Below are 26,694 nucleotides of genomic sequence, written 5' to 3' on the forward strand. Positions count from 1 at the left end.
TAAAATCATCAATCCAACCTCTATTTCTAGATAAACCTTGCTAATTTTTTTAAGACATTGCTACTGAGGAAATTGGTGCAGAAGAAATTCTGACTCAGACAAGTGAGATGGGGAAAGCAAAGGTATAGTATAGATTTTTATTTCTTTTAATAGATTAGACAATAAAGACTAAATGTTCAAGGTATTTTCCTTGGATCCAGAAGTGGAATTACATCATTCTCTGAATGTTTGCTAGGGGAGAAGCTGGGCCATGTTGATGACACCAAAACAATCTGAAAAAACTCTATTTTTTCTTTGTATCTCCAAAGGTGTTTTGTAGTCACCAAAAGTCTCAGTTTTAGACCATTGCTCCTTTTCTGAAGTATATTGACAGTTCATAGTATAAGTTGTCTTAGATGAAAATATCATTTCTAGCATTGTTTGAAATAGCATTATTTATGAATTAAGTATTTAAACATTTCTCACCTTGCCAAATACATTGTTGAGGAGTCAAAAGGTAGAAATATAGAGGTAAGAGATTGTTTACACTACATGGTATTTCTTGGATGTTGGTTTGACTATTAAAGGCCAATTAAAGTTTCTGTTGAAGTAAATAGAGAGATATATAAAAATAACAAATTCTTTGTTAGATTCTTTTGAAACAGCTTGAAAATTTGTCATGGGTTTATTAACATTGTAATGAAAAAGTTTTGAGAAAGAAGAAACTCACAAGGACTTGGTAATGTTAAGTTTATGGTTAGGTTAGGTTGGACTTGATGACCTGAAAAGTCTTTTCCAACCTAAATGGCTCTGTGATCCTATGAGAAATAAACCTCAACAAAGACTGAAGTGGTTATTTCATGTACTTTAACAGACTCTTAAGGGTAATAAAAGAAAGCAACTGTTAAAGAAAGTATTTTTATCGAATGGGGTCACCAGCAATTGAACACCTCTATTGTAGAATACTGCTTAAATTTTACTTTAGTTTTCTCGTTGGAGCAGCTATTTAATGCAAAAGGAACATAATAATTAACTTAGTTGCTAAATGATTTTATTTTCTTTTTAGAGTTGTTTTACCTGGTTTCAAGGTAAAACAACTTTCAGAATTACCAAGACATTTGGGAACTCCAAAACTTTGGGATCTAGTTGTAAAAGCTCAGGTTTTTTAAGTATGAAGTATTTCTTCCTGTGAATTCAGTTTTTTAAGTAACAGTTGAAAAACTAGGGCTGATTTTAGAACTAAGCCTCTCCTGTCTTTGTGATCTGCTTCAGGCATGCTGCTGTGATTTATGGTAGCTTTCTACTTGGGAAAGTCAGTTTGGGCAGAATCAGAATCCATGGCACTGTGAAAGGCCAAGATAAAGTATGTTAGATTTTTTTATAACTTCCACTTGACGTGGAAATGTGTAAGCTTTTCCTAATTTATATCTTTAAAATTTAAATGCTTAAAGTACTAAGGTACAGATTAGGTGGGTATACATACTTGAGAGTATAAATTTGTACATGAGTAAAACTAATTTAAGAACAAATTTGAATTCTCACTATAGAAACATCTTAAAAATTTGGTAAGCAGCTATCCAAAAATCCTTTATTCTTTAGGATCAGTAGGATTGCATTGCTGCAGAAGTACATAGAAATAAGAGGAACAGATTTCTAATAGTCATGTGATAATAGTTATCACCAACATAAAACAATCACTACTTTGTTCCTAGTATCAAACAATCTGAAACCCTGACTTTTGATCCATTTTGCATATTGGGTTGTTACTAATAAAGCAAAGATTATTTTACTACTTTTTCACGTATTAACCTATTGTATAGTATTATGCAGACTTTCACAATCTGTGTTAAAACAGTGACTGATAGATTGAAGAATATTATAAATGTTATGTCATTTACTGCATTTTTCTGAGTGAATTTTGACTTCTTTTGGCTTAGAAATGAAGAAAACTGTTAATTCCTGTTACTTGTCCAAGTCCAAATACTGTCAAGTTGATAAAAACAAGTTGTGCAGAGTGAAGGACAGATATAAAATTCAGATAGTTGAGCAGCCTAGATAAATTCTATGTCTAAGCAGTGACCTGTTGATAGTACTTGCTGCAAAATGTGTGCACAAATGTAACATTTTTGACATAAAGTGTTTATATACAAACAGAAGCCTGCTCTTGGAAGTTAACAGTGATTGATATACAGAACTAATCGGTTGTCCTACAATTTATTTTGTTTTTTTGCATAAACATAATGTCTTGGCACTCAGAGAATGGCTGTAGACCTTGCTAGTATTAGAGGATAGACATGAGGTTTATTAATCAGTATATTAGCATGCACCTGTATCTGAATTTATGATGATACCTTTTTCCCAATTTTTTCCCTTTGCAGCCTAACCAGGAAGATCAAGACCAATTGTTTGACAGAATTGGAGATTTTGTGGCACATTTTTCTTCTTGTTCCCAGGGATGCTGAAGATATTTTTTTTCAGGTAATAGTACAATTAGCATTTTCAGTGATGTATGGGTTAGATTCAGCTCATAAAAGTATAATGATATCAAAAAGAAAGTATTGTATTTTTAAGGTAATACGTAGGCTCTGGTCCAGTCCAATCATTGCCTTATTGCAGTGACTCTGTTCTGTAGGAGCTCTTTTAGCTGTGAAATTATTTAACTATTGCAGAATTAGCCAGCAAGGATATAATCATACCCAGAGACATAACTTATAATTCAAATGATGAATGCCGATTTCATTTCACTGCTTTCTTTGTGCTACTGTGTAGGAGAATTATTCTGGAAGAATCTATGGTAAGCACATAAATGCAGTCAGGAAGGAAGCCTTAAAAATTCAAGCCCTAGGTAAAACTATACTAATTCCTGGAAAAGCTGCTGAACAGAGTGTTGTAACAGCAGACTAGGAGAACTTCCCCAGTAACTATTTGTAGGTGGCTTTGAAGGTATCTCTGTAAAAAATGGTCACTTTGTATAAATATTCTTACAGGATTCAGACTATGCCTGTCCTATTGGAAGTAGTATTATATTGCCATTCTGAATGTTTTGACAGTAACAGTTTATGATTTTTAGGTTGTATATGTATTTTAATATCCATTTAAAAAGATTTAGAGCACATTTCTATCTTTTGTGCTCATTTATTTAGACTTCATGCCAATGTGGATTTCATTATCTTGTATGTTGAAGCCGATTGACAAATGCAATAGAAATATGTTTTTGAAGTAGATATAAAATACCAAAATAATTTCTCAAAACCCTTCTCTGTGTCAGTCACTGTTGGGCAGAATTTTCTTTTTAGTTACAGACACAGAAAATTGTATGTAGAAAAAAATCATCCTGAAAAATTAAATTTGAGAAGGCTTGCATACTTCAAAGTTATGTGTGCACCAAACTCCAAATGGGCCTTTAACTTGGATGAGCTGGGTAAACCCACAGTGTACTCTGTAACTACTATAAATAGATAATAGATAGAATTAACTGAAATTTAGTCAGACCAGAGAAAAATCCCAAGAAACTGGGAGACCACTGCTACGCCATAGATTCTGTATCTGTATAAAACCTATGGTATGGAGCTCTGCAAAGTACTACTGGAGTGAATATGGAAAACCACTGAATAAAGTAAATTATGTATTGCTGCCAGAATAATTCACAACCTCAACAAAACATAAACAAATATATTAAATTACCAGAATTGGAACAACACAAAGTAAGGATATTCACTCATGTGCAAAACTAAGCAGAAGCAGAAAGGAGATGGTAAAAACTGTCCTGTTTGACTTTAAGTATATGGCTATAATTATTTCAGTTAACAGGATTGGACCCCAAGGATGAGGTTGACCATGGTCATAAAAATTTGCACATTGGAGACAGGAAATAAAGCAGCTTTCACTCAGGAATATTCATAGGGTGATTTTCAAAATTAACATCAATATTCTTATAAATTAAATTTTTGATTTTCAGGTGTAAACTCAAGGAAAGGTGTATGGAAGCAATGGAATGTTGAAAGCTTGAAGGCTGCCACAGTAAATTATACTAGTAAAGATGCTACTGTTAAAATACAAGCTAGTGCACCTGCCAGTTCTACAGCAACCCGTAAGTCTTGTAAATATTTCTAAACACACAATGCATGTCACTCCACGCATTTTGGAAGGAAATCTAGAGTATATTGCAAAATCTAATTGTCAACATAAATTATTAGCAATATTTTCAGTTTGTTTTGCACAAAATCAAAATGTTATAGCAATTAAACATGAATTGATGATTTTGATCTACTCTAAACATGCATCCTCCCAAATACTGATACTTCCATTTGATTAAGCCGTAAGCAATATTACAAAGTATTTAAAGAAGGTACTGATACTCTAGCTAGTAAAATCTCACGGTTTTGATTTTGTCAGTTCCTCTCATACTAATGACAGCTATTATTTTTTTCTACTCCTTTCTCTGGCACCTGGTTCCCATTTTCAGTATGTCTTGCATTCTTCCCTCTAACTTCTACCCCTTTGTCTTCCCTGTCCTGATGGATCAGATCTTAACTTTTATTCTTCCATACCAGCCTGCTGTGCTTTCTCAATGCTGCTGTTTTAACCACTTCTCAAGCTGTTTGTGCTGATGTTGCTTCTAGCTTGCTCTGTTTTGCAACATTTTGTTTCTTCAAGCTAGCCAGCTTCTTTTCTCTTTTCCCTGCCTGAAATTACTGTTTTCCTTCTAACAACTACAGCCATAATTTTATGCTTCCAATCTTCTCTTGCTCCTTTTTAACTTCCTTCTGCCTCAACCATAACCAAACAACTTTTCCCATCCCTGCCTTTTTTTCTCCCATCTTTTTTTTCCATGAGCTCATATGTTTTTCTCTATTTAGATAATTTCCCAGTCATCAAGGTACGAAAACCTTATTTTTGCAAAATAATTCAGGAGAAAACTCATAAATTTGTATCATAGGTGTCATTTAAGGCAGTGAGGTCTGTAATTCTTTGATTTTCCATTTTCTAGTGTATAGTTGGCTGTATAATATAGGGTTATTCATTGCCAGTCTTAAAGATAAGCTGGAGAATTATTTTAGAAATTCTTTAGTGATGGAACCTACTTGAATGGAAGAAGATATCTTTGTGCAGTTTTTCAGGGCTCCTCACCCTGCTCTGTTGGTAGCAGTCTTCCCACTCCCCAGCCTCTACCATTTTCCATGCTATCACTGACATGTTTTCTCTATGGTTAAGTGCTTAGGAAAAGATAGAGGGTTGCCTCTTGTATGTGTTAAGGAGAGAAGGTTTGGAACGTGCTGTACTCAGGAAATCCTGAATTAGTGCAGTACTGCAGACATATCAGAGGAAAGGAAGTATTCTCTCATGTGCCATGATTCCCACAAAGCTTTCTCTTGGAATGTAGATGTGAGAGAATTGCGTGGGTTTTCCCCAATGAAACAGACTATCTCAGCAACAAGGAGAGCTGCTTTTGAGGCCTAGCTGAAGGATTTGGTCTCTGTAGATGAATATAGCTTTGTCGAACCTTTGTATGGATTGGCTATGCACATCTGTGTCTTAAAAAAGTGACCTATCTTACTGTCGTTATGTGTTGCCTTTTAGCTTTCCTGAAGAATTTTCCTTTTTTACTTTAGTATTTCTTTTCAAGCACAATTAAAAAATGAAATGTGGTTTATTTAAAGTTGAAAGTCAGTGTTACTCTCATCAGGTTACAGTCTTGAAAGGAAATTCTTGTTTACAGAATCAATTTTGTGTGTATTGCTCAGTTTGCAGGACAGTTTTTAGAAACAGAAATGTAACTATGTTTTTGAACAGAAGAACATTTGGGTTTAAAAATAATATGCTTTTACAAAACCTAAAACCAGTGGAAACATTTGCATGTTTTTTATGAATTCCAAAGGTTTTATTCTGTTATAATCATATTTCCTCTTGGATCATGGTCACTGTAGTACTTTACTAGTATACAAAAACAAGAGTATGAAACTGAGTAAAAAGTGATTATTTATGAGGTTGGTTCAGTAAATTACCTCAGCTGCTCATTAGAACACTGCTTACTTAACGGAGTCTGTTTTAATGACAGTAATCTCTAAAGTCTCTGAAGCTATTGTTATCTTGATGTTTCTTTCCAAGATATAATGGCATGTTCTTTCTTATGACAGTAAAACAAACAGGAGAAGCCCTACTATTTTAGCTCTTCCTGTTAGTGTGCTATCCTGTGGTCTACCTTATTGCTTTAGGCTTGCAGGATGCTCATGGTTTTGTCCAATAATCATTTGTTCTCTCTTATGACCACTGAAAAGTTGTTGCTTGTCCAGATCTACTTTAGTGCCTAGTTTTCAGTGAAACCAAAAGGGATAGCGTGTACAGACAAGTTAGTCGTATTAACATGTTGTGTCTTACACAAGAATTGACTGTCCATGGTTTCCAAATGTTGCTTTTCCTCTAAAGGTCTCATCCAGTGTTCCTGTGGTGAGAATAATATCACAGCAACTCATATAGACATAAACAGGCTACCCTGTTAGCTAGCTTGAACAGAGAAAACCATATAACTTTGAGGGTATGGTATCCTGTGTAGCAACAGAAGTCCCTCTGAGTGTGGGTAGAAACAGCTACATCTCCTCTGTTGTCCCTGTGATCTGTTGTGATTAGTCTGGCAGTTTAAAGCTAGTGTGGGGCTATGTTTAGTGCTTTAGCAGCATGTACCAGACTCAAATTTACCTATCAAATAGCACACTGAAAGTGGCTAGTGTAAAGTTATATAAGAAATCTTTAGTGGAACCAGGTTTCAAACGGCAGTAGATGAACCATGAAAACTCAGCAGTCACCAGCTGATGACTTGATTCTTGTCCATCAAAACTGGTGCTGTCCAAGGTAATAGTAAATTATGTTTATGCTTAGACAGGAGATAGTAATTGTAAAGGGAGTCGGCCCTGAATTCTGATTAAAATCATACCATATAACATTATTATTATAAAAACATTTCTAGTGGTGATAAAGATATTACTGAGTTAGTTCGAAGAATAAGGGAGTGATTCCGGTCTAGTCAGCACTGTCAATGCCACACTTGGAGTACTGTGTTCAGTTCTGGGCTTCTTAGTACAAGAGAAACATGGACATACTGGAGAGAGTAATAAAGGGCACAGAGATAATGAGTGGCCTGATGCATGTCTCCCATGAGGAAAGGCTGGGAGAGCTGGGACTGTTGTTCTCTTCAAGGAGAGAAGGCTCTGGGCTTATCAATGTATGTAAATACCTGAAGGGCGGGTGCAAAAAGGACTGAGCCAAGCTCTTTTCAGTGGTTCCCAGTGACAGGACAAGAGGCAGTGGGCACCAGCTGACGGACAGGAGATTCCTTCTGAATGTCAGGAAACACTTTTTTACTGTGAGGGTGACTGAGCAGTGCCACAGGTTGTGGAGAGAGGCTGAGGAGTGTCACTCCTTGGAGATATTAAAAAAAATGTCTGGACATGGTCTTGGGCAACTGCCTCTAGGTGGCCCTGCTTGAGTAGGGGGTCTGGACCAGAAGACCTCCAGAGGTCCTTTCCAACATCAACCATGCTGTAATTCTGTGAATAAAGTGCAACGCAGGGTCCGTTAAATAAAGGTGGGACAGTGACACATCTTTGGTTCAGGTTCTTCCCTTCAGAGAGGGGAGTACAGGCTAGGAGTAGTTCCTTTGATGCTGTATAAAACCAGAAATGCATAAATAAAACATACATGGATTTGCATGAGTTGTTCAATTAACATAACACCATAGATACGTCAGTTCGTTGTTGGTGTATGGTCAGAAAACATAGGCACAGACCAATGAAGACTCATTGTAGAATGAGCTCTTTTCAGTGTTTACCTGGCAACGCTAGAAAAAGGCTTTTTTGTGTTTTAGTCTTACAAAATTCTGAACATCCAAGTGGCACAATGAACAGACTCTATTAACTCCAGAGAGAGCTTAGCCTGCAGAGGACAAAGCCCTTAAATTGTCTGTGACTTCTCAAAGACGGGGAAGCTGTTGGTCTATGTGAAGTGAACTTGTAATCAGTTTCACAGAGCTACCTGGGTACTAGGTAAGCCAGATATCTACTTTCTCCATGTAGCTGAGCACACTAGATATCTAGTTCCTGTGTGTGCATATATATGTGTGTGCGTGTATATGTATACATATATGTATAAATGTATATATAATTCCTATAAAATCTGCTGGACTTTGGCAGCCTACTTAACCTGATACCTTCAGATTCTCACGAGGTACCAATATCCACCTTTTAGCAACTTGGTATCCTTTGAGATCTGTACTTCACTGAAGAATGCTCAGTGTTCAGATCTTTAGCCATCTTTGTTAAAACACAGTTTTAGAAATTACCTTCAAAGTGAAGAGTTTTATCTGTTACTGGACTTCAGTCTGAAAACACTGTAACATTTATGTGACAAGTTTATGCATCTTCATTCTAATTGCTCTGCTTTTCTGGTTAGTGCTGAAGGAAAACAGTTTATTCTCATGAGGAAATAATTTCCTCTAAATTGAGTTCTTGTTCTCCTCTCTTTGTTAAGAGTCAGCCTTTTAAAGTGCCAGGCCTTTAAGTAAAAGAGTTTTCTTAGTGAAACAACCAATCTTGGTAAGCTAGGATGTGCCTTCCAAACACAATTGAAGAAAATTTCCCTTTTTAGGTCTGCACGGTAAGCATTTCAGTGTCTATAATGGCTGAGATTTACAATCTAGCTTTCCTCAGCCAGGTGAGGTTATTTACAGAGCTCAAGTTTTAACGCTTGGTAGTTTTAATACTATATGGATACTACATTGTATTTTGTGTAAGACTGTGAATTTAAGTGCATGGTGTTAAAAAGTTTTTTCTGGAAACTTTGCTGTGTGAGTATCATTTAAATTAATATAAATGTCATGTTAAAAACTTCATACAACTCCTTGAATATTTTCCCATCTGAGTTTCTGCTTTAAGGACTCCTAATCTTCGAAATCTTCAAATTCTCCTGACAGCACAGAGAAGTTACCTTTTTTTCTGTTTTAAGGGAAGATGTGATGCAAATTGCTGTTACTTGTCCAGTGATGTAAACAGTTGATTTCTTTCCTTTTTATTTTTTTATTTAATGTTAGTTGAAAAAAGTATATTATTCGTTCTAAGTATGGATCCCAACTCTGATGATAACTTCCCCTAATTTGGGGAAATTATCTAACCTGTCAGTTTCATTTTCTACCTATGTTAAATGTTATGAAATTTTCCTGGTTTTTAGGAAGTTAGTATTGAGGAATTAGATTGTGGAGGCCTGTGAAGGATTTAGACTACTCAGATACTGGTTGTCAAATGCAGGGAAATACTGTTAATCTCTTACTACTTTATTGATTTAATGTTAACTTACATTTTGGTTTGGCTCATTCAAAAATATACATATTTTCTTATTTAAAACACAGACAAGTGTATTTTAATAATTACTCAGTCGATTAATCATTTAGTAATCTGATTACAGATGCTATGCACAGAGTTGTTTTAAAGTACTTGCAACAGAATTAAAAGTGAGACCATATTGTACAATGTCTTTTAAAGGTCATGGAAATTGTCCAATTGTCATTTTTTATTGTGTTATAAAATGTATTTACACCATTTTGCATACCTTTAGTGACACACAAGGTATTTTAGATAAGCTATGAGGCAAATGTGTAGTTATCCCCCAACATGGAAAATGCTTTTTGTGTAGCTGTTCAAGAGGTTGAACTGAACTCTAAATGTTTTTTTTAAGAAAAATAACTTGGAATTACAGACTCTTTTGGGTTGGAAGGGTGCTGCAGGTGTCTTGTCCAGTCCCCTGCTCAAAGTAGGGCCCACACTGATTTTAGACTAATTTGCACAGGACTTTGTCCAGTCAGATCTTTAAAACCAACAAGAATGGAGATTCTGCAGTCTTGTGTGAGATTCCCCAGATGAGATTAGCTCATTTTTGTGTCACAGAGTGTTTATCGGCACTAATACAAAAGATAAGTAAGTAGAACCTTGTTAATTAAATTTAAAGAGCCTGCGTAATGGAACAGTTTCTGGGAAATGTGAATGGTTATTGAAGGTGGCTAAATAGAATGGCTATTTAAACCACAGGAGCTTATATTTCAGTTCTAAACCACAGTCTATTTATGCTTTGTAGTATCTGTGGTAAACAAAGAAGAAAGCTAGATGAAAACCAATGCTTCTGAAGGAAAAACAAAGAAATAACAATTGAGAGTGGCTATTATAGCTGACTTTGGGTTTTCTTGAATCTTTAGTATCATAAAGGTTAGTAATGAGTTGTATCCAGGCAGGTATATCTGTTTCGTTTCATATGAACATATTTTCCTCCCAGATGGGATATCGCATGACTGATGTTAAGATTGGATTGTGATGTAATTGGTATAGAAGCTTTTGTGAGGGTTTCTGACATCTATTTGAATAATACCTGTTAAAATCTAATAGATTCTTTTATCTTTTATCCTATAATAGCTTGCTATTGTAGTTCACCACTATGAATTTTGTTTGGCTGCATCCCTATATTCTTGAATTACATAACCAAAAGATCTTTAGAAGAGCTTGTCTGTATCTGGATTTCATTTTAAGTGCTTTTTGCATATATATTAATGTATTAATTTGCATATTCATGTTTGAATTCAAACTTCAAATCTTAATGAGATTTTGTTCTTTTATTTTTTATTTCAAAGCTTCAACTAACCTAGTGTAGGTCTAGAAACTTCCACCAGTATGTTAATGTTGATCATGAGTGTGAACTTTCTTTCAGTGTTTATATATTCACAGAAAGGTGCAGACAGTGATTTGCAAAACAGTTTCTTTGATAGTATAGTCTATTGTTTTCAGTGAACAGGTAATAGATAAAAAAAGCACAGTGAATGTTTACTGACGTAGCTGTATTGACAGATTTTTTTCTACATAGACCCATTTATATCTTCACTTTGATGTTTGATATTAGCAAGTCAAAAATCATGAATGGTTTCCAAAGTATAGTACTTGTTAAACAAGTTTTGGTTTTGTTTTTAAGAATTATTGATAAAGAGAATTTTTACCATTTTCAGTGAGTGCTATTACAAAAAAAGGTTCTCATGTCAGAAAAAATGGTTGACTCTAGACACTTGCAATGAAAAGTAAACCATTTTATACTGCTAGTAATTAGCTTGACTCCGTTTCGGGCATCTAGCAGCTGTTTTAGCTAATTTTTTTTTGTGATCTTTAAGTTCATGGTTACCATAATACCTAGAAAACTTGCAGGCAATCTGAGCAAAATGAAATTATATAATGCATTAGTTGTGTAGGGATTAGCTGAGCACTTCAGTAGCTAGAAAATGGAGATGTCTTTTCTTCATCAGGTCATACTGATTTTAGCTGAAGTTTCAAACTAGTCATATAGGCTTTTACGTATTTCTTTATCTGTGAGTACAGGTTCTACCCTCTGACGGATTAGTTCCAGTACCTGCTGGAGCTGTGTTGAAACCACGACAAGCTGTAACCTTCTTTTACCTGCTGTAACTCTGAGCCTGCTGGTAATTTGATTAGCAAGAGTATGCAGCAAAGATTTTTTACATTTTTGCATTGTTTCTTTTCAGATGTCTGTTGTGTGATTTGCTGCAGGCTGTCATTTTTGTCTGCTCTCCAATGTATGTTGGCAAGAGGGTTGTGTACTAGTCTTTGTGTCTGGTCACAGAAACAAATTCATGCATCTCAGCCAGACTGTTTTGTTATTCCTTTAGAATTAAAAGCATATGAAACAGATGCATCTTAATAAGGATTTTTTTTTTATAAATAACATTTAAATAACTTAGAACAATAAAGTTCAAATACAACTTAAAATAAAGTTTAATGCTGTAACAACAGAAAAAGCATGTATAAGGATGGAAAAACAATATTGAAAGCTGTATGCCCTAACAGGAATTATACAAAAGATAGGATATGTTACATAAAAAACCTTAATATGTCTGAATTTTTGCTTCATCGTTATATAAAATGTTAATTTGTGAAAAGTGAGATGAAGTACATTATTTAATCCTATTCTTATTTTACATACACTATTTGAAACATCTTTTAGAGCAGCATTAGGTATTTGTTTCATTAATAGATAGGAACATTTTGTGTTAGAGTAAACATAATTTTTCCAAACTAACTCTTTTATCTGAATACAACAATAAACATTTACAAGATTATATTTTTTTTCTGATCATATAGTTTATGTATAGGATATCAGTTTCTTGGGGAAGTATTTAAAATACTGCTCAGCCTCCACATTTACTATTGACTTGATAATCTGACAACTCATTCCAGCAGCCTTAAAGTCTGACATATTTTACACAACATTATCATCTGCTTATTATTATTATAGCAGCCATATTTAAGAAGCAGATAGGGTTTTTTAAATAAAATATTATCAGATAATCAAGTAATGACTTATTCTTCAGGGTAAATTAATTTAAGAAACTACCCAGTTACAATGACTAAGATAATGATTGTACAACTCTTTAGAATTTTTTACAACTTTTAGTTAGTAAATCTGGTTTTGTGTATATTTTCAAATCTTTTTCATGTAGTCTTTTAAAAATAAAGATAAATGCGCAAGTCCAGCTTGTTCAGTTTCTCAGTAGTATTCCAGCCTCTCTTGGTAACTTGTCAAATAGTCTTCTTAAAAATAATCTTCCTGCTGGAACTAGTTTTTGTATAGATCATTTGTGATTAGGATATTGCCAGTGGAAGAAAGTGGGATGCTCTGTGTTCTTTCTTTGTTTTTTTACCTTTCATGGGGACCCCTTTGTGGTTTAATGTAACAAACATCTCCTTTCCTTTGTGTGTCCATTTTGCAGAAGCATATGTGTTATAATGGTTTTCTTCAATCAGTTCTATGAAGTTGCAGTCCTCATTGCATACTTTCTGTTGACAGGAAATAATAAAGTAGAGTAAAATAAGTACAAGTGTCTTTTGAATATAGATTAGGAATGATGGGAAAAGAATATGAATTATAAACCCCACATATTAATATTTTAATAACTAATTTGACTTCTGAAATCTGAGTATTGAATATTTAGCTTTGTCTATTCCCACAGAGTATTCCACATTTTTAAAAAGTATCTAAGCTCTAATCACTGAATTTATTACATGGACATAAAAGTCTAGTATGGGATGTATGAGATAAATACAGGTGACATTTTAATTTGTTAAGAATCTGCTTTATATAAACTGTAAAGATGGTACATGCACAGATATGTATCTATCATGTGATGATTGTACACACAAGAGAAGTTTGCATCCATACCTTTCCATAGAGTCTTCCTGACTTGTTCATTGCCAGAAAGTATTCACTTTCCACTCCTTTGATTGCCACTATTCCAACTGCCACTGTTCGGATTTCTAGAATACCTGCAAAGGCACACAGTAAGGGCTGTAAAATGGTTGTTTGTTCTCCAGTCAATTTAGAAGGTTTAGTTGAACTTGCATTCTGTAATACTTCTCTGTTTATTGAAAATTGCAGGAAAATTGCATATCTATTCACGTGAAGAAAGGGGTAGAATTTAAAAATCATCTGCATGTGATCGTGTCTGCACAAAGCCACTTGAAAATTGTATGGTGATGATTTTTAAGTGTATGCTGAAGTTACGATGTTAGTAGAAATAATATTTCTGCTTTCAAAGAATCAGCATGTATTAGAATTTATCAGGCTCAGGGTTTCATTTAGAAGAATTATGTATGTAGCCATTGAGGTTCACAGAATTTGTGTAAAGCCTTTATTTTGAAGACCTATGGAGCAGTATCATCTCCTTGAAAGAGTGTAAACCTTAGAACTTGTGAGTGACAGAAAGCAGACCACAGTGTCTTAAATAAGATAAAGTATTTGCTTGACCTTTGCATGCTTTTATGGCTGATCGAAGCTGTAAAGATACGTGTATTTGAGAATCATTAAAAACTGCGCTGATAAGTTATTTTTCAAAACCAGAAAACATTTAGAGTTGTTTCCTATAAACTACTTATACTTAATCTCACTGATGTATGTCTGCAATAACTTGCTGTAGTTGCTATGATACATTTAAGTTACCTGTGACATAAAAAATATTCTTATGTTAATTAAAAAATATCTGAGCAAAGGCAGGAGGATGGTGCACATTATCAAGGAACACCAGGTTGTTTTCAAGTTTACATATTATTGTTGTTGATTTAAGCAATAGTTTAGAGTTCTGCTTCTGAGTTTGAGCTTTTTCTTCCATATTGAGTCACCTATAGAACTGCGCAGTAGCATCTAATACTGTGACTCTGGCTTTCCATACGGGGTCTTTCAAAGCCAGCTAACTCTAGGCAAATTTCAGCAGCTGAGCGTGGGGGAAACAAGGGAGGGAGGGGGAGAGAGCAGTTTGTGTTAGAATGTCACTTAAAAGGTGACCTTCCTCTTGAGCAAAACATTTCCTCATTTTCTCCTTCAAGTTTGTGTTGACTCTTCACAGGCACCACACAATAGGAATTTTTCATTAATTTCTTCTTCCTTTCTTTTTTCTTTTTTAGAAAGATACTACATATTTAGGATATTTCACCTTCCCTGTACTTTTCTTTTAATATTCTGATGTTCTTTGCTGTACTGTTCTGTTTTGCTTTCTTCCTTGATATTACCGATGTGTCAGTCCTAGCATGTATTGCTTAATTTTTCTTCCTATTTTCCCTACCATTTACATCTTCCCAGTTACATCTTCTCATGGTGTGTGCCCTGGTGGGCAGTCATCTCGGAACACTTACACTTTTGTACTTCTGTATAATGCTGAGCCAACTTTAAGTAAAGCTTTTAGAATTCTTTGACAAGTTCCACACTGCTGCAGGCCTTGTGACAATTCTTACAAAGGGTAATTTATAACCGAAACTTACAAAAGTTGTATTAACTTTCATTTAAATTTCACTTTAGAAAAACCACAGGGAAACTGAAAAACAGAGTAACATCTGCATCTAGCCAAACAAAGAACATAGCAGTGTAAGGGATCTCTGGGTCATCAAGTCCAGTGCTCTGCTAGCCTGGGATTTGCATCAGATCATTCTTTTTTCATAAACTCTGCCAGTGCTAAATTGGAGTTGTTACTTCTTTGCCCCCAGTGTTTCTGCCAAAGGCTGTTCCAATTTGATTTATTTTAATGGCCAAAGACTCTGTAGTAACATGCAATCTGCATTTTTTCAGCGACAGCTTATATCCAGTTGTTCTTTTGCCTGTGCTGGCCAGTAACTTAAGGAGAGCTTTTCTCAAAATCTATGTTTGAGTTTTCTATTTATACAGAATTTGAAAAATGAAAGATTCAAAATGACTTTTTAAAACAAGGCATGCTAATAGGAATTGAGATTTCCTTAAGTAAGCTGATGCTGGCTGAGGTTAGAGTAGTAAGAAATACTACTACTTTTAAAAAGGAAATGCCAAAAGCTTTAGTCCAAAGAGATATTATTATTGGAATTTTTACATTATTTTTTAGTTTGTTTGTTTTTCTGACGTAGATGGTGACATTCATTCCAACTTGTAGGAATTATTTTATTTGGGTTTGGATACTTGTTTTTCTGTTTTATTCTCAGTGGAGACATAAATATTTTTCATTTGGAATTTTACACTATTCATACAGAATTTGTTATAAAATAGAAATTTGGGTTGTAAAAATATTTCATAAGCCTCCTGTATAGCAAAATTGGAATGGCAGAATAAAAAGTTAGGTCTCAAAGTTTTATTCTGCTGTGTGAGACAGATTTATTATGTTTAGGTCTTTACATGGTTTTCCATATTATTTGTTAAAACCCCATTGTGCATAAAGATCAGTGCATTTTAATTAAAGACAGATAATTTGAGATTTATATTCATATATTGTTACACATATTCAGTGCTATTTTCTATGTTATTATGTAGCTTACACAATTTTAAGCAATTATGTACTCTCCAAATTAGGGCTAGCACTTGCATAAATAACTTTTGAAACCCTGACTCAGAGGTGATATGAAATCCAAAGAATGTTTCAGATCTTTGAATGGCACTTTCCTAAAGATACTCTCCATAAAGGTTAGTGAGTGAACAGCACATGAACTCTCCAATAACTATGTCACATTAAAAATATTGCAGTATTAGCAATGTTAAAAAGAAGGAAAAAGACCACAGAGAATTCAGTGGAAGTAACTTGTGTATTCTTGATTCTTTGCTCAGAACATCAGAATTAAACGGCCTATCATCAACTGAATGTGCTTGTTTTTCTGTTCCCAGTTCTAGATAATGTCTTATCTCTTCTGATGTGTCTTAATATATCCCTGAAGGGAAAACAAAGCATGATTTTTTCCCTTTGCTGAAATCTATGTGATTTAGAACTCTGAAGCAGCATCTCATGTGCACTTTTCTATTTGATGTGCCAGTGATTCATTACTGAGTTCCTCTATTTTAAGGCACATGACACAAGTTCCTTAAGCAGTAAGCACCCTGTAAGCTCTCTTTTCCTCTCCTGGTGGCTGTGCCTTAATGATTTTTCTGCTCATCTCAGAAATGTAGTACTGCTGCAAATCATTGCATATTTTTTTTCTTTAAATGACATAAATTTTGAGGAAATGGAAGCATGATTTTTAGCAAGCTGGGAAAAGTAACACTTCACTGTGTAGTTAGAATTGTGATCTCAGCTAATTTTAGCTGAGAATTTGATTAATGATCTTTCAGTACATAGGCTTTTGTATGGAACTCGTTTTCTTAACTACAAAAGCAGGACATTTCTAAAGGATATCCAAAAGAAGAAAATATCAAATCCATAAAATAGAGAAAATAAGTTGTATTTTTCCCTGTTTTTTCTGTTTCCTGTCAGCATCTCTACTAAGTTATAACATTATATTACACTATATGATATTATAGTCATATTGGTCTGTCTTTACTGTGTATGTGCTCTTGGTATTCAGTCACTGTAAGGTTGTTGCACATAGGAATCTAATCCATCAGTAGGTGTCAAGAGATAATAAAACTGTTCAACCAAAATTTTCACCAACTGCAGCTATTTCCTATTTCTTCTATACTTTCTGTACTGATCTACTACTGGTGATTCTTGCCAACAGGATGCTGGCTGACTTAAATTTGGATCTGAGCTGGTTATCCTTATGGTGTTAGTGTATATGGTCTGTTATACAGTTGTGACTGGTAAATTCATCCAAGTCTGTGAATGTGATCTTTTTAGTTTGTTCATTTCTAAAAAAAAACAAACAAAAGCCAAAACTCAAACCCCCTTTTTTTTTTTCTCTGCTCTTTCATTTTGAAATTCTGCACTGTTGCAGTGTCTTTAATAGGCTAGCCAGGGACATTTGGTGTACTGGAAAATAACCCGATAAACAGTAATATACTCTAAAGATTAGCTTTGTAAGGATGGTAACTTGAGTTAAGCAAAAATCAGCAAAAGCTAAAGAGTGTCTTTTCCATTATACCATTTTTGACTGCCTTTTAAGACATGAACTGAATTAAAATGTTTCAGTTTCATTGCTCCTCTACTGGGAACCTAAGTCTAGCTGGGCTTCAGTGTTCATGCTAATTCTTGTTAGCTGATTCATTGGAAGGAGGTAAACCTCTACATCCGTAGAAAAGTTGTAATAGAAGTAACCCTACTATGTTGTGTTATGTTTGTAGGCCATTTTATACAAAAAGGCAATAAAGGCAATGATTCTGTCCTCACTAAAGACAACAGTAGGATTTCTGCTGACTCAGTAGAGCCAGAATTTTATCGGTTAGTTCCTTCAGTGAGGCAGGAGAGGCGTAGTAAGCTAAAATCTTTTCACACAAAAACCACACAGAAATAGAGGAATCCAGAACAGGCACACATGTGACATTTGCCACTTTTTAATTGTTAGTTTATGTAGCACCAGATACTTCAGAGAGGTTAGAAAGGACTAAAATCTACAGTTAAAAATTCTACTAAGGAAAGAATGTTGTCCTCAGCCTAAAAGTAGACCATTCCATGTCATATATTAGTAAGTCTATTCTTACGTGCTTGCTTTTGAAGTAAAAAGCTCTAATCCTTTCAATGTCTATTCATGGAAAGGAGAAAGCCACCAAGGTAGGATGGGAAAGAGAAAATTCTCATATGTAGGTTGTTTAATTTAAATAGTCTTTTAATACTCTAATAACCAAAATTACTTTAAAGACATGCTTAAATTAATAAGATGATGATGATGGTAAGTTCAGAAGGCCAGACTTCAAAGAGGACTTAAATGTCCTCAGTTTAAAAATGAAAATGTAAACTATGTTTTTCAGCTACTTTATCTAAGCATCCCCATAAAAGTTCAAAGGAGTTTTAAAAGAAAACTTGAATATACCACAAAGTAACGGGGAAAGAAATCAAATTAAAGCCAGAAAGAGAGAGAAAAAGAAAAAACCAAACAACTGAAAATGAGAATGCAAAATTGAAAACAACTGTAATTTCTATAAAATCAGCATGAAATTCCAAACAATTTTATATGGTCGCATGGTCAGTGTATCAAGCATAGCTTAAAATTTCTGTAGTGAATGAAGTTTCCTTAGGAGCTGAAATTCCGTCCTCTGTACATAAAAGACGCTAAGCTAAGATGGGCTATAGGTTCTCTTTGGCAGAAGATGACCATGGATGCTGGCAGCAGTCTTTTTAACCACTTGGTGCAAATTAGGTAAGAGAAAGTTGAAATAAAATTAAGTAGAAAAAAAAAAAACGCAAAGAATCAAAACAATTTTAGTGGGTGAAATATGTATTAGATTTTGGAGACAATTTACATAATAAATGAGGTGGGTTTCCTGGCATTCTGGTCTAGAATGACAGTTGCTCAGTTCCTTACAAGCAGACACTTTATGTCTGGCCTTAATCCATGACTGTGGCCTGGAAGACAGAACGGTACCTCAGGCTGCAAGTTTACGTAGAAAAAAATGGCAAATAGCTACATTGGTGATACAAAATTGGGCATTCTCATGTGAGAGAATTCATTCTTGGCAAGTGGTATTTGAGAATTTTGGTTTTAATCACCTGATACGAAGAATCTTTATCTGATTTAGTAAATATTTTCACATATTTCTCTTCTTTTTTGTTAAACTGTTTTGCTTTTACAACAAATTACACTGTGAAATTCTATTTGTTTTAACAAATCTTTGCTTTTATCGCTACACAATCTGTTTCCAGATTATATTGAACTGATTTCTAACTGTGTGCAGTCATAGCTGTATAGGCAGTTTAGTGTATAGTGCTAGTCCATAACATCCTCAAATAATAATATCCTATCTTTAACAAAGTAGTGAGAGCTTTGCATTTTAGCAAAATTAGTGCTTTTTCTCTTTAATCATTTTGCAGCCAAGAGGCTGAAACAGCGGTTGTGATTCTTGCTCCTGAGAGCTGCAAGAAAGCTAGTAAGTGCAGCACATTATTGAAGATCCAGCAAGTGGTAATGACCTGTCTCATAGGTCTTTGGAAGATGAGAACAGAACCGTGGAGCTACATAGCTTTTTAAATGCTAGAAACTGCCCAAATAGATCAGGTTATAAGATTGTTCAGGAAGACTTTGGAAGAAGTTTTAAAGTACGCATTGTGCTCAGTGCCTCATAAGCTGGCTCTTTTTCCAAACATTTCATATGTTGCCAATATCCCATCAATATCTATCATATGATGTTTCTGGTCACTTCTTGATTTCTTAGTATCAGAGTTTCTGTAGACATTAATTCAAAGGAAAATTTTGGCATCCATTGCATTTTTTCAGCAAGGCCGACAGCAATTTCATCCCATTTTTTTCAGTTCTGTTAGGAACATACATTATGAGAATATGTTTAAGGGTAACATGAAAACTGCTAAGAAGAATTCTGTAGTCTTCTAAATGCAGGAAAGAAGGGAAGAAGAAGGAAAAATATGGGTTTTAAGAGAAGAAAAGCAAATGTTATGAAGCTAATTGTTATGTTGCATTCTCATTATTTAAGTTTTTTAAAAATAGCTAATAGATAATATATTTAATGCTGCTTTTAAAAAAAATTTAAATGCTTTACAATACCAACTTTTATGTGATATTTACAGCACTTTATTGCTTGAGGCCCCTCTGTGCACTGAAGTTAAAAAAACAGTCTGTTGCTGATTTTTAGGGGTAGGGAGGCTGGCAATGACAGTTAAGCACTTGTGAGAAACGTTTGTGAAACACCCTTTTTTTGGCAGAGTTGGTTTGAGATGAAATATGTAGAATCTCAAATAGTGAAAGAGGGGGCAGAAAATACTTGGATGGAGAATTATCAAAACGAACTGAAACTTCTGAATTTCTCTAACTTGTATTTCTAAGTAATTAAATTTGGAGCACGTATTTATGAATTCAAATGACCTTTGCAGACGATTCAAAGCCAAGAGGAATGCTCTCATTGTAGTTGATTACAAAACAGTGTTTAACAGTATTTAGTGTAATTTGTTCTTTTGTTCTGGGATTTAGTAAGTTAATGTTTGTGCTGTTTAAAGCAAGAAAATGCAAACTGCGATGCTCAATCATACAGTATTTTGGAGACCTCCACAGTGTTATTAGCACATCAGGGCACTGGTAAGCTAGCACAGTGAATACATTCGTTAGCTGGCTTGTTAGACTTAAATGTTTTTGCAAAGGAGTCTGTCAGTATTTGTTTCCTGAAAGTAAATAAATACTTTCATTGGATAGTTTTCTAAGTCACTGGTTTCAGGAAGCATTACCCCTTTATATCTCTTTTAAAAGCACAGTGTGTATATCGTGAAGTATTTGCTTGTGCTGAAGTTATTGTGATTCTTAATAAGATTCTTAAATGGATGCGGCCTAAAGCTCATTTTCAGGTAGAGTAATTTCTGTGCTCATTCTCTCTCAGATATACTCTAATGGTAAGGAGTAAATAAAAAATTTTAATTAAACAGATATTTTAATATTTTTTTTTTTAACCTTTCCCCATTATTAAATTACATTTGACAGAAAGTAGAATTTGCATTTGTATTTTGTACTTTCCTTAGCAAGAGATTGGAAGAGTTTCCCAGGTTGTACCTCATAGAAATCATTTTCATAAGGTGTGTAAGTACAAATAGATATACAACTACATGCTATAATGGTTTTCAAAGCAGACATGAGATTGTTTCCACCCCAGGAATTTTCTGTCTATGGATATGATTTTCATAAACACGGTAATTATGGTAACAGAAAACAAGCTGGTTCAGAGATTCACTGTCACTTTCTTTTCTAAACTGTCATATATTGCTTCTCCTTGTGGTACTCAGAATTTTGATTTATAGCATAAAACCATACAAAATATATTGTTATTTACAGCACAGGCCAATGCAAAAGGCTAAACAAGCTTTTATTTGGAGGCTTTGTGCTATATCCATGCGTGCATTTGCTGTGCCTGTGTAGACAATCTGAAGCACTCCAGATATGAATATGACTGCAAAAATGATCTACACATAAACAACAGATCTGTCAAGGATTTTGCATAGAGCAGTTGAAGCTACTGCTTCAGTGAGGTGCCAGACATCTGGATACCATGGACAAATATTCAAAGCACGCAAAACTCCGGGGCTTGTCCAGTGTGTAATTTCCAAGCAGGAAAAATGGTAGCTGTCTGAGGAAACATGATTAATGATAGAGGGATATTCCTTGAGGGCTTGATGCAGTATATTGTTCAAGCATCCTCAAGTAGCAGAATTTGCTTGTAAGATTTAGTCTGTGAGCAGAACATGTTTGATTAGGCATAAGTAGCTGATGTTTAATTACCTTTTGCAATTCACTGGCACAAACCAGTAGGCATGCTGAATTTTAAAAAATCAACTAATTGCTAACCAGAAGTCCAGCAAAGTATTTTTTGTGCTTCTGAGGATTTTAATTTATTGATAATTTAGAAGATTCCTTAGTTGACATTACATTACCCATACATTTCTCCACTCTGCCAGTTCTACAAACTGATTAATACATGCATTGCTAGGTAGAATAACTTTATAATAAAGCACTCTCCAGGTGGTATTCGATAGCTGACAGATAAGTTAGTTACAGAATCCGAGCCAATTCAAGGTTTCTGAAAGAAACTGCTAACTGAATAATTGTGTGAAGATAGCATAAAAAACCACAAGATGAGAACCGAACAGAAGAGAGAAGATACAACAGGGAACTAAAATGATTCTTTAGAAATGCTGTTATTTTACTTACAAGATCTATTCTTTGCATGTGTACTTGGACTTGTGGATGTTTTCCTTTATGACAGAAAAGAAGGAGTAAGTTGAGTTCCACTCTTAAGTCTGCATTGTTCGAAGTATGTACACAGTCTCACATGCATCATCAAATGTATAATCTGGCTTTCTGAATATGTGTTCCTGGTACCACAGCATGGAAAGGAGAGTCTGGTTTGAATCTTCCAGATTGATGTCTAGGAAACACACTTTTTTACTTACAAACTTATCATATTTGATCTGCACTGGGAAACATTAAAAGCTATAATACCTTTTCTAGTTATTTTTCGAAGTGAATAGATGTAAAGCAGTGTTCATCAGTTTACAACACTCAGTAAAGCGCACCTCCACAAATTATAGTAGTCAGGATTTCAGTGACCGTATTGCAATGAATTACTGCTGAAGAGAAATAGCTTTGAATTTCTCAGTATCCTTCCTTATTGTACAACATGTTTGGCCTCAGTTTTATATAAACTCTTTGCTAATGTTGATGAGTTAGATTTGTAAATCAAATGTTTCATTCTTCATTGAAAATGGTAGCGTAATAGGATTTAGTCTAGGATATTCTGGCTCTAAATTGCCTTTTCTCCTTCTGTATATGAATCTGGAACTTTAGCATTTTGAACCACTGTCTCTCCAATATTTCTCTTGATTTGATCTTCAGAACCAAGAGGGTTTGACAGTTTTCACTGAAGTAGATTATGAAAGTATTTCTCAATTTAGAGGTCTGACTTGCAAACAGCAGTATATAGTAACAACTGAGTAACAACATGCTGCCTAAGGCAGTAATTCACTTGTGAATCATAAAATCATAGAATCAAAGAATAGTTAGGGTTGGAAAGGACCTTAAGATGTGAAGTTGAACTTCTCATTAAACTTGTAAAAACCCTTCACTTTGCTGAACTTCAGTCTGCATTTCATATAAGTATTTTCTTGTTCAGCCTCTTACACAGCACGTAGTCATTTCTCATTTTTGCAGGAAACTACATTTCCAATAAAAATTGCCTTGGAGCTAAACATGTGGTTATAATAAAAAATAATATTATTTTTTAGAATTAATAGTGTCATGTAAAAGCCAAGTCTTAATTCTCAGTCTGAAAAAGTACTCTCTTATTACAACATTAATAATGTACTGATATGAAAAATGGAAAAAAAGGGTGGAATGAGCATTTGCAAAATATAATTGTTTCCAAGCAGTAAGAAAATTAATGATTTAATAGTTTAGAGTTAAACCTGTACAACAAATACTTTTCCACAGCTCAGATGAAGGATATTTCTAGTATTCAAATCTTTTGTGCTGATTTCACTAGAATAAATGATCTTTTCAAGCTTTGCAGACTTTTAGGATCTAGCTTCAGAATAGCAAAAGTAAATGTAAACCACTGCTAATTAATCTTCTCACAGCAAAATGAGATACATCTGTTCAGTGGTGCAAAACTTCCCAAATTTAGAGTTTCAGTGTCTAATGCTATTTTATTTGAAGCTTGGAAAGTTCCACATAGGACCAGAGCCTCTTGTTTCTCCAAATTCTTCCATTATGCAAAAATCTTTAAATATACGTATTTGTTCTTTGATATTTCTTACTATGCTATGTTGTCTTTTCATCTAGTAAAGAGCTGGTGGTGTCTTGCCCCAGCATCACTGTGGATTAGATTTCCTTCCCCTTTCCTGGGTAGAATTAGTAATCGTAGCTGACATAAAATTAGCCATGTCATTTCTATGGAAGACTTTTTTTTCCATTTTTGTATGGAAAACAGGAGTGCATATTCACATACCTTTTCTGTGTATAAGAAATCAAATGATTCATTATCTGAATGGTTTTCTGAAGAATTTCAGTTCCAGGAGCATTTTGTGTGCTGTTATGGCTTATCACCTGTATAATCTGCAAACGGTTGCAAGGGTGGCATAAATATAACATGGTACTGTATGCTGGACTTAGTTAAAGGAGTAAAAGCACATTCAAGAACCTGGGGGGGGTTTATAGGAAGTATTCCAGCACCCTCAAGGTCTAGCTGTTTTGTCCTGTGTATTGTACTGTCTTCAGCCATTCCTGTAGCAGCTTTTCTGGTCCCTGAAACAGGCTTGACAGAAGGAATAGGAAAGCCATATTCTGAAAACTGAATCTGAGAACTGTGTTCCTGTTCTTTCAGGATAATTCAGAATTATACATTATTGAGAAACATTACTAAAAGCTGTTACTACATGCTTGTAGAATGATCATAATGACATTCTTGGTGCTGAAAACTGTATTATCAATTTAAATATAAATTAAAATGCATTTTTAATAGTAAAAATGTTCCCAGATGTAGCTTACTTAATTGAAATAAGTAAAATTCAGAAACTGGACACATAAGAAAGAAGGCTGTGCAGTGTTCCAGAACTTGAATGTATACTTAGGGGCCTCTGGCATAGCACCAAATACTTGTAAATGGTTTGAAATTTTGGACAGTGACATTTTGTTTCACACAGTTAAGAGAGCACTTCATTCATAAACACTGCAATCTCTGTTGCGAGAGAGAGATCTTTACTCACTCTAAGTAGTAATATAAAAAGCAGGGCAAGCACTAGCCAACTAAATATATTTTAGTGCCATTTCCAAATCAGATCTGCTACTTGGTACAGGAACAGCTCAATCCAGACGTCTAAATATATCAATTACAGCGTCTACAAGAACACAAGCAGGCAACGCGTAATTCCTTCCAAGGTACAAAATGCAAGAAGCTGCTAAGAAAATCATCCTAACCCCTTGCTGCACCGCAGAGTGGGAATTGATAGAAACCATCTGGCTCACTCTTTCTGCCTTCAAAACATTACTGGACGTATTTATATGATATGGTCTCTCAAATTGTTCTGTTTTGCTGCTGACAAATAATTTATATTTAGTTGAACTTTCAAGATCTATATTAGACCAAACACTGAAATACAAACTAATAGAAGGAGAAAATTAAAACCCCTCAATCTAACCAATCTAAAAATTTAATCCAATTATGATAAATAAATCAGGATTTTTGTACCTGATATTTATCCTATCTTGCTCAGGATATGGAGCAAAATATGTCAATTACCCAACAATCTTCCTCCTCCTTCCCCAAGTAGCTTAATACTTCATTGTTTTAATTTTGCATAATCTCATTCATTTACTTGTAACTACATACTGGTTTTACCAGTCTAAAATTTTTGCCTAAGATGAAAGCCTGACTTTAGGGAAATCAGGCTTTAGATTTTGGCAGTAGAATATATGCCATTACACACAGGCAGCACTTCAAAATCTGTCTCTTTCTTTACATGATCAGATACTTATAAATGTCTGACTGTCGTCCACTTAATCTGTAATTGTCTTCTGGCTTTACAATTCCATAGCAAAACTGAGAAAAACAGCAGCAGCAGCAGCAGTGGAGAAAATTATCCCTCTGATTCAGGACCAGTTGCTATTACCAGAGCAAATGTATTATGGAAGCTGTAGCCACATTTCTCTTTTATGTTTGTATTTATTTCTGTAATTTTTTAATCTGCCTTTTAAAATTGAGCTGAATTACTCAGTTTGAAAATCATGTTTTGTGGTGTTTTTTTTCTGATTGAACTTCAAATGCTAGGATGTAGGGAAATAAGGTATAAATGATTTTGAGTCTGATGGTATAAATATCCATGCACACACTGAGTTTTGCCCACGTGCATAATATCAGGAAGTCAGTGAGAAAACTACTGTAACTGGTGTCATGTAAATATTGTCTAGAGGCCACAGCATTTCTGGGCTTTGCTTTTCTCAAGCTTTACATAGAAATGGTGTCAGAGCTTTTTAGGGAAAGTTACTTGCACCCTAAAAGTAGAAAGAAGGACTCTAGAACTAAGGGCTGCACATATTCTGGTGTGTTGTGATAGAATTACTATTCTGATGTTATCTTTCAAAGAGAAGATGTTATCTTTCAAAGAGAAGTTATCAGTCATAGCTAAAATGTAAAAAGTCATAGAATAAAGGTAGCAGTACTGAAAAGTTAACAGAGCAAAGGACTAGCCAAATAGCGTGAAAGGTTTCTTTCAACTTTTTTATTCACTTTAACACGTTTTTATTATGTGTTATTGGTTTGTACAAAACCCAATTTCCCATCGCCTTTGTTCTCATTTTTATATCCCCATGTGTGAATCATAGCAGTTAAGTTTATTTCAGTTAAATTATCATTGTTTATATCAGCTGAAGAAATATACAGGGGACATATAAAAGGGAAACTATGAAGTTACAAAGCTGCCTTGGGTTGTTACCCACTGGGAAGTTCAGGTTAGACATAAGGAAGAAATTCTTTAATGCGAGGGTGGTGAGGCACTGGAACAGGTTGCCCAAAGAAGTGGCAAATACTGCATCCCTGGCATTGTTCAAGGCCAGGTTGGACAGAGCCTTGGGCAACATGGTTTAGTGTGAGGTGTCCCTGCCCATGGCAGGGGGGTTGGAACTTGATGAGCTGAAGGTCCTTTCTAATCCAAACCATTCTATGATTCTATGAGTATTACCAATAACCCCACCGACAGGCTAGTTTAAAAGAAGGATTTTCATATATATCCAGTGCTGCTTAATTCCACCTTTAGTT

General features: G+C 34.7%; 1 protein-coding gene and 1 long non-coding RNA gene across 12 annotated transcripts in view; one reads left to right on the forward strand and one right to left on the reverse strand.

The window, feature by feature from the left end:
- The window catches only part of LOC133265956 (uncharacterized), a 119,662-nt gene that overhangs the window by 2,513 nt on the left and 90,455 nt on the right, over positions 1 to 26,694 (forward strand). For 6 of the 8 annotated variants that reach the window (XR_009742195.1, XR_009742197.1, XR_009742193.1 and 3 more), the window contains 2 exons: positions 2,358 to 2,457; positions 3,938 to 4,069. This is a non-coding gene — a long non-coding RNA (uncharacterized LOC133265956). Of the gene's footprint in view, positions 1 to 2,357; positions 2,458 to 3,937; positions 4,070 to 9,813; positions 9,921 to 25,474; positions 25,991 to 26,694 lie in introns of those variants that run through there. The other 2 variants (XR_009742194.1, XR_009742199.1) reach the window with 2 other exon arrangements.
- FGF7 (fibroblast growth factor 7) overlaps positions 11,769 to 26,694 on the reverse strand; it is a 32,607-nt gene continuing 17,681 nt past the window's right edge. For all 4 annotated transcript variants that reach the window (XM_061446916.1, XM_061446913.1, XM_061446915.1 and 1 more), the window contains exons 3-4: positions 13,237 to 13,340; positions 11,769 to 12,854 (exon numbers count right to left, since the gene is read on the reverse strand). In XM_061446916.1, the coding sequence (XP_061302900.1) occupies positions 12,660 to 12,854; positions 13,237 to 13,340 (299 nt within the window). In that variant the 3' untranslated portion in view covers positions 11,769 to 12,659. The remainder of the gene's footprint in view (positions 12,855 to 13,236; positions 13,341 to 26,694) is intronic.

The sequence above is a fragment of the Pezoporus flaviventris genome, unplaced genomic scaffold, assembly GCF_033815535.1.
Source record: "Pezoporus flaviventris isolate CSIRO_AGI_PZ_B2104156 unplaced genomic scaffold, CSIRO_AGI_Pfla_v1 ptg000006l, whole genome shotgun sequence".
NCBI classification, from domain to species: domain Eukaryota; kingdom Metazoa; phylum Chordata; class Aves; order Psittaciformes; family Psittacidae; genus Pezoporus; species Pezoporus flaviventris.